The sequence below is a fragment of the Bufo bufo genome, chromosome 11 (genome assembly GCF_905171765.1).
Source record: "Bufo bufo chromosome 11, aBufBuf1.1, whole genome shotgun sequence".
NCBI classification, from domain to species: Eukaryota; Metazoa; Chordata; class Amphibia; order Anura; family Bufonidae; genus Bufo; species Bufo bufo.
Window position 1 is genome coordinate 64,802,669 of NC_053399.1, and position 8,733 is coordinate 64,811,401.

At 41.5% G+C, this 8,733-nt stretch overlaps 1 protein-coding gene across 1 annotated transcript in view; it reads left to right on the top strand.

Moving 5' to 3' along the window:
* The window catches only part of ARHGAP5 (Rho GTPase activating protein 5), a 127,704-nt gene that overhangs the window by 71,955 nt on the left and 47,016 nt on the right, over positions 1-8,733 (top strand). The window contains exon 3 of the mRNA XM_040412796.1: positions 5,726-5,870. Within this exon, the coding sequence (XP_040268730.1) occupies positions 5,726-5,870 (145 nt within the window). The remainder of the gene's footprint in view (positions 1-5,725; positions 5,871-8,733) is intronic.

Sequence of the window (8,733 nt, forward strand, 5' to 3'; positions counted from 1 at the left end):
AATTTTTCCTCCTTTAAGACCGATACCTCATAAAATAATTAACATTCATCATTTGTCTTTCTGTTAGCATCAATTTGTAAATGTCTTTTCATTTTTTTAGAATGTTAGAAGGCTTAAAGATTTAGAAGTAATTTTTCACATCTTCAAGAAAATTTCCAAAAGGGGTTGTCCAGTTTCCTATATTGATCCATCCTCAGGTTAGGTGATCAATATAAGATCGGCTTGTGGCTGACTCCCGGCTTCCCGCTGGTCAGCGAACCAGGGTTCCTACGAGCGCTGCTTTCTCTTACCTGCATGCTGTCGACATTGCAGCGTCGAGCAGGTGTAATTACAGCTCCTCCGTCCTATTTACTTGATTCACAATCGCTCTGTAGCATTCAAGTGAATGGGTTGACGGAGCTGCGATGCCGATGAGCAGGTAATCGGTGAAGAGAACTCCACAGGAGCACTGCATTCTCATCGGCTGATCGGTGGGGGTGCCAGTAGTCGGACCCCTGCCCATCTGATATTGATGACCTATCCTGAGGATAGGTCATGAATATAGGAAACCGGACAATGCTTTTTAGTACAAGTTCAGTTCTGAAGTGAGTTTGAGGGGTTTACATATATATTTTAGAAAATACACCCTTAAAATTATTAAAAACTGATTGTAGAAGATTTCTTAAAGGGAATCTGTAACCAGTTTTAAGGTGTCCTAAATAAGGGCAACACAAACCAGTGACAAGTCTCCTTAGCAATATGCTGGGTCACTTTTTTGTTTGACCAACAGCTGGAGCACATGCCGAAGGGGTCTCCATATTCTTGAGCTCACGGCTTTCCCCGCCCTCCTGCTGCCGATTCGTATGGAAAAAAAAATACCTGTCAGAGGCGGTTGGGCGGGGAGAGCCTTTGAATATTGAAACTCATTGACATGTTCTGGAGCTGTTAGAACCAAGCAGCATACAACTGGCAGATTCCCTTTAACCATTTAGGTGTTCCACAGTAATTATAGCAAACTGAAAGTGCAATTTAAAAATTTTCACTTTTTTTGGCAGTTTCAAATTTAAATCAGTTTTTCTATGCACAGCAAGGGTTAACAGCAAAACAAACCAAAATATTTATTACCATGATTCTGCAGTTTACAGAAACATATGTGGCTGTAGACTAACTATTTGGCCACATAGCAGGGCTCAGAAGGGAAAGGGGTACCATATGGATTTTGGAGGGCAGATTTTGCTGAAATTGTTTTTGGGTACCATGCCTCATTTGAAAAGACCCTGAGGTTCTCCTACGGTAGAAACCCCCAAGATATGACCCCATTTTAGAAACTGCACTGCTCAATTTATCGATGGGTGTAGTAAGTGCTTTGACCCACACATTTGTTTCATAGAATTTAGAAGCACTTGGCTGTGAAAATGAAAATATTATATTTTCTAATAAAATGTTGCTTTAGCCCCAGAATTTTTAATTTTCACAGTGAGTAACAGGAGAAAAAGATTACCTATTTTCTCTTGAATATGGGCACAGGGCAGGACTCAAAAAGGAAGGAGTGCCATATGGCTTTTGGAGGGCAGATTTTGCTGGAATGGTTCTCAGGTGCCATGTCACATTTGAAGAGCCCAGGTACCACTACAGTATAACCCCCCCCCAAAAGTGGCAGCAATTTGGAAACTAAACTCACCTAGGGGTAAAGTTTGTCTTGACCTTTTATTTTTATTTAATTTTTTTTTGCTTACCTGTGTCCCTCTTGGTGTTGCTGCTGATTTGTATGTTATGTTATGTTATGTTACTAAGTCCTTGTATAGCGCTCTAGAGGAACTCAAGATGGCCTCAGCAGAGACTGACTCCTTTTCCCTCTGGTAGCTGATCATGTAGTACATTCTTACTTCCTTTTCAAATAGTCAACATGGGATCCTTGGTACGAAGACACCTTGAGTGTGCACTCCATTGGAAACCATTGAAAATATAATGTAGTCAGACAATTGAGCATATACTGGGTTCATATCCACAGAATGCAGAGCTTTACCAAACTAAAAAGCTGAGAAGAAACCGTCTTTGCAGCTATAATACTGTGCTACCACAGAGACTCTACTTCTTTCAGGGCAGACAGCTAGTTCAGGTGGCTGCTGGACAGAGGATCTCTATGCAGAGAGTAACGGAGCATGGACTCAGCTAGTTAGGCGGACATTGCTATACACTGAGCACCGACTGGCGACCTGCAATGGCAGTAAATGTATTAACTTCACTGTATGGGTTCTACATTTACTTCATATACATGAGTTACTTGGGAGCCATTGGTTTTAGTGATTAGTAGAAAGATCTGTCAGTTATTGACAGTTACTGCACTTGTGGTCAGTTCCCATGCTTGTATCCCTGCTGAGATCTGCTTGCCCAACATGTTGGTACGTCTTTAGGGAGAGGTTAAGCTATTGCAATAGAAACACAGCCTTATTCTTGGCTGAATGTCACACAGTGCAGTGTCACTAAAATTTTATCTCCCAGTTAAAACTAGATAGTAGCACGTAAACTTTTTTTCCTAATCTGTTTTTTTTATTTTCTGATTGTAGATTTTTTTAATTCTGACAATCACCTATTGTGAATGGAGGATCCTGTCTTGTCTATACACAGAGGTGATATCCTTGCAGGCAGGATTACAATGAGTTAACTGCAGTAAAGTGATCTGTAGAAACCAAGAAGTGGAGCCAATTATTAGACATAGAGGCCAGTGCGAAAACTGCAGGATTTTTTGTTTAAATCTAAAAAGTGACATAGAAAATGAAAAATAACATAAAAAATTATTTAAAAATGGTAAACATAAAGTGATTTAAACAGCAGGTAATTTTCTGATGACACATAACCCTACTAGTGACACCAACCCCTCAGCCAAGGTAAGATTTGGTAGTTAGTAATAAAAGCTTCCTTATACATCAAAGGTAGGCACCAAGGGGGTCATTAAGTAATCTGAAGTACGCCTAAATTGAGCGTATTTCAGGCACTGTCTGCAACTTTTTTTTGCTTACGCCAGATCTAAAATTGTGGGTGGGGAAGGGGACGAGCCGGCAGTCCCGTCTCATTCAGGATTTCCTACGACTGTTTTAGGCGTAGAAAACGGTCCAAATGTAAGACACCTAGGAAGCTGCCTTACATTTAGAACTAGCTCTGAATGCGCTCAAGTTATGAAAAGCCGGATACACCGCCATGGGCCTTTATTAAGACCGGCCTCTAAAATGTGCCCCCAAATGTTCAGGCACATTGGCTACCTGTTAAGTTTCCAGTCCTGATAGTCCTCTGATATTTGGTCATTTATCTCTTTTTGTAGCTTTTGGGAAGTACCATTCATTTGGCTTCGAATATGCAAAATAATTAGAGGGATTTTTCAGGATTTGCACATTGATGCCATGATAGGTCATCAATATCTGTTTGGTGGGGGCTTGACTCCTGGGACCCCCGCCAAGCTGCTGTATGAAGAGGCCGCTCCGTGAGTGCATAGGCCTCTTCCTAGGCCATGTGACGTCACATTAATCAGTCACGTGACCTAGGCTCAGCCCTGATGAAGTGAATGGGACAGAGTTGTGATACAAAGAAAGGCCACAACGCTCACTGGAGCACGGCGGCTTCCGCAGCACGGTAATCTGATGCCTGCTCTAGGGCTGCAGTATATAGGCACTTCAGGGGGGCGGGTGAAGGATCTGAAGTCCGGTTTGCTTGAGTCTGTGTTGGAGTACTTTATGCCACATTTATCAAATGTCGCATGTTTGATAAATTTGTCTTATCCTTAAACCTAACACTTTTGCCTAGAGCTTCTCCTGTTTTTCTTTTCTCCCACATGTGAATGAGAATTGCTGCAATTCCATTAATATTACTGGTACCCTGCAATGCTGCAGATATGATCCATGAAAGTCAGCAGTAGCAGATCTGCAGCTAATCATTCACATATGAACCTAGCCTTAAAGGGGATTGTGCACTTGTTGTAACCTGTAAAGGAAAGCCTACTTATCGATGCTCCGCTGGGCTCCCTCTCTGAAAAGATTTAGTTTGATGCCTGCAGCCAATCGCAGTGTCCTGTGACAGTTTGTCATGACATAAGGAGAGCTGGTCTCCACCCGGTGTCTTCAACAAGGGAAGGTCTGGAGGAGAAGGAGCAGAAAGCATGCAAATGTACTTCTCTTTACAGAAGTGGCCATTCTTGCACAACCCCTTTAAAGGGAACCTGTCATCAACTTTCTGCTAAATCACTGAGGGCAGCATAAAATAGTGACAGAAATGCTGATGTCAGCGGTGTGTCACTCATGACAGTGGTTGCCGAGAACCAGAATCCTAATCATTGCAACCCAGACCTTGAAGAGTCAAATCTACCTGAGAAGAGTCCTGGTTATCCATAATCTCCTGCTCTCCCCCATCTGCTGATGATTGGCAGTTCTCTTCTAGAGAGAAAGGGAGAAAACTAGGTAGAAGCCGGTCAGTCATCAGCAGGAGAGCAGGAATCCATGAATAACCAGGACTCTTCTCAGGTGGCCGGGACTCTTTTTTCCAGGCCCAGTCTGCAATGATTCAGTTCTCGGCAACCACTTACTTTAAAATGACAGATCGCTGAAATCTACTCACCTGTCTCTGCTTTATTCTGCCATTAGTACAGGCAGCATAAAGTTGATGACAGGTTCCCTTTAAGCATCTCTTTCCATTCTGCATAATCCCAAATCATCCCATCCTTTGTTGTAAGAGATCTCGGTTTCCTTTTATTACTCTTGCTTCGCACCTTTGAAACCTCTCCATCTTTCCTGTATCCATTCCACAATGTGCCGGCTAAAACTGTATCCCCGTATTCAAAATGTGACTACAACAGTGGCAACATTATGCTCGAGTCTTCCTCTTTTTTTTTTTTTTCTTGGTGGCCTGTTTAAGTTGGTTGATAAAAAACGATGGCTTCATATTGTGAACAGGTTAATATTTACGGATTGTAAATTTGCTAAAGTTATGAGTTGGCGCTTCGCCCGAGAATATTCTCACCACAAATGTCATTCTATAAAAACATTGAACATTTTAATGGAGAGCTTCATGGTATTTACACCCTGGTGTTCATTTGAAGAAGCATAGTCCTCACTTGCATCAGTGATGACAGCTTTTCAGTCAGTGGTTCTGCTTAAAACAATGGGCTTCTGATTGAAATTGTTCCTGACATCAATGCTGTATTTTCCTCCTTTTTGTTTTGACCTAAAATTTCTATTCAGCTTTTTTGGGGAGAAAGAAACTTCAAGGGATGAAGAACATTTTGTTGCAAGTCAACTATTGCATTCTTAAAGCACCAAGAGCATCTTCAAGATGCTTTTATTGCTTTGTATGAAGATTTTTTTTTTTAATGCCTTAATATATATTTTGCAGTATGTAGTCTATTTCTTTTAAGTTTTTATGAAGTTCTGCCTGTGTCCAAACCTCTTGTAATTCATAATTTCTTTCTGTTCATCCTTTTCCTTGGTCAAAACATTATATAACAGTCTGCAAACCCCAACCCATAGACCTTTTGGTAAACGGCTTATTCATTTTCTTTTCTAATTATAATGTTATTAGAACAGAAACACATTGATTATATTCCATATGCTCCGATCCGTTGTCCTGCTACAAAACCTTAATTTTCCAGCAGTCCAGTTACCATCATTCTGACCACAGGCCATGATAAAGTAATTTTTCAATTTTATGGTTACTTTTCTCCTGCTGTAAAACTATAAATGTTCTGAAATTACTCTTGTAGAAGAAGAAAAACAAGCCGTTTAACCCACCAACACGTCGGAACTGGGAGAGCAACTACTTTGGCAAACCCCTGCATGAACTTGTGAGCCCAGAGAAACCCATCCCCGTGTTTGTGAAGAAATGTGTGGACTTCATTGAAGAGTCGGGTAAGAAATTATTAGTAAGTCTGATGCAGGAAAAGGTTCATAAATCTATCTTATACACGGAGTGCACAAATGCTATACTGTGCTCAGATGTTTGCTGCAGGCAGTGGCAGTAGATTACCAAATCTGTAAGGAGGTGGCATTTGTTTTATTTCCCTTTTAGATCTAAAGGGGTTGTCTCACTTCAGCAAATGACACTTATCATGTAGAGAAAGTTAATACAAGGCACTTACATTGTCCATGTTGCTTCCTTTGCTGGCTTAATTCGTTTTTCTATGACATTATACGCTGCTCATTTTCATAGTTACGACCACCCTACAATCCAGCAGTGGTGGTTGTGCTTGCACACTATAGGAAAAAGCGCCAGCCTCTCTGGTGCCCGGGACTGTGGCAGTGCGCATAGGCTGAAGCTTTTTCCTATAGTGTGAGAGCACGGCCACCACTGCTGGATTGTAGGGACGTCATAACCATGGAAAAAAGGATAAAATGCAGTGGAAAAATTAGTAAGTGCCTTGTATTAGCTTTGTCTACATGATAAATGCCATTTGCTGAAGTGAGACAACCCCTTTAAACAATTTTTTCTCTTTTCTGTGCAATAAAAGAAATCACAATTACAACCAATACAATTATATGGATTTACATGCACAAAAAAATGGTGGGCAGAAGATAATGCAGAGACAGACATTAAAGGGGACCTTTCATGCGATTTTATTAAGGGATATATATTTCTGTACTTGTGGGGTACCCCCTGCTGATGCTGCCACCCTGCTTAATATTTTAAAAATATGCCTCCTATGCCCCGCCGGATTTCTCCCACTCAGTATGCCAATACTGAGCATCGGAACAGGGAGGAGACGACACCAGGGTTTCTCAATAGGCTTCTCCTTCTCCCTGGCTGTAGCGCTGTCCAATCGCAGCGCAGAGCGTCACAGGAGGTTTTTTTTCTTAGGGAGAAGGAGAAGCCTATTGAGAAACCCTGGCGTCGTCTCCTCCCTGTTCTGATGCTCAGTATTAGCATACTGAGCAGGAGAAATGTGGCGGGGCATAGGAGGCATATTTTAAAAAAATCAACCAGGGTGTACCCCGCAAGTACAGGTGTATATCTCCCTAAATAAAATTTCATGAAAGGTCCTCTTTAAGGTCAACAATGGCATCGCATTTTTGGAGCATGCAAAGGAATTTAAAATCCAAGGTGGCCAAAGTTTATTAAATCTCTACTAATGTTGAATCAGAAGGTCTTTAGTGTCAACAGTCATAAGTTATAGTGTGTTTCTAACATCCCCTAAGCCTTCCTCAGAAAGGGTCGGCAAATGCGGCACAGCAGAGTATTTGTATAAGTGTGTGTTCTCTCCCAACCACCAACGTTGAACAGTGCTGAGATCTTGGCCTAGACACATGGCGATCTGCTGGAGTGATAAAACAAGGTTCAAGATTCTGTCCCTCTCAGTTTGTGTCAACTGGTGATAACTGGCATGTTGATGGCATCACACAAGCATCCTACATGACTTGATCCAATTTTTGAGGTTTCATATAGCTAAAAATATTTGCTTTCCATGCTTTTATGGCCCTCCCACATGCAACAGATTGGAGCTAGGTGCTTGAAAATTTGATTACCCTTAGATCTTAACGACATCTGTCACTCAATTTGTATAAATGTACAGCTTGGCTATTTATTGTGTTGAAATTTCAGTGTTGTGGACTATATTTATATGTTCAAAGAAATTAAAGGGGGTGATGTCATATTAGACATTGGTGGCATATCGCTTGGTAGCATATCCTTGGGACCCGTGTTTTTTTTGTTTTTTGTTTTGTGGCGCCTTCTCTTTACAGCTAAGAACAGGTTCACACAACACATTTGAAAGATTCTCTAGGTGCTATGGGGTACAATATGCTGCCTGAATCCTCATCAAGCTTAACCAATTTGATGGTGGGTCAGCGATCTGGTCTGAGGAGGCATATGCATGGAGGGTCGCACAAACCTCCATGTGATAGTCAACGGTACCCTGACAGCTGTTATGTATGTCATCCTGTCAGACCTTACTCTAGTACAATGGGCTCTGAGTTGCTCCTGGTGCAGGACAATGCTTGGTTTCATATGGCAAGTGTGTAGGCAGTTCCTCCATGATGAAGGAATTTATGCATTAACTTCATGTTCCCCAGACCTAAATTCAATTGAGAACCTGTGGGATATTCTCTAACATGCACCCAACACTACTGGAGCTCACTGATGCCTTTATCCATGTCTAGGAGGAATGCCCACAGGACACCATCCACAACCTTGTATCTTTCGCTCTTTGGAATCCAATTTGTGGATTTGAGCAGAGTGTATGTGTATATGCAGCTGTCCAAAAAATTAAAAGACCACTGCAAAATAGTTTCTTTAGTTTTACAATTTATGGGCATGTGTTTGACTATAATATCAGTTTTCATTTTATTTCTATAAACTACTCTTCGTAGCATCCGCCATTCCCCTCACATTCCAGCTAAGTATTCTTGTAACAGATCCCATAAGAGCGTGTACAAAAATAAAAGTAGGTTAGGGTCACATACATCTCCAAATCCCACAAGCTGCAAGAAAAAGTAATGTTAATCAACATAGTATAGTCTCCCATCTCTTCCTCATTTCCCCCTTCTAGGTGAACAAGGACTGTACGTCTCAACATCTTATAATTACTATCATTAGCACATTTGGCAGTAATAACCTTCAATAAACCCTATAGCAATAGCTGCCATCACATCCTTTAAGGTGGTCTCAGGAGTAGTGATCTCTGGCAGGCCTTCTTCAGTGCTGTATAGGCTATTGCCCGCCTCCCCCTCTTTCTGGCCGAGGGGCTGCTGTTCATCAGCACAGGAGCCTTCCTGCTCC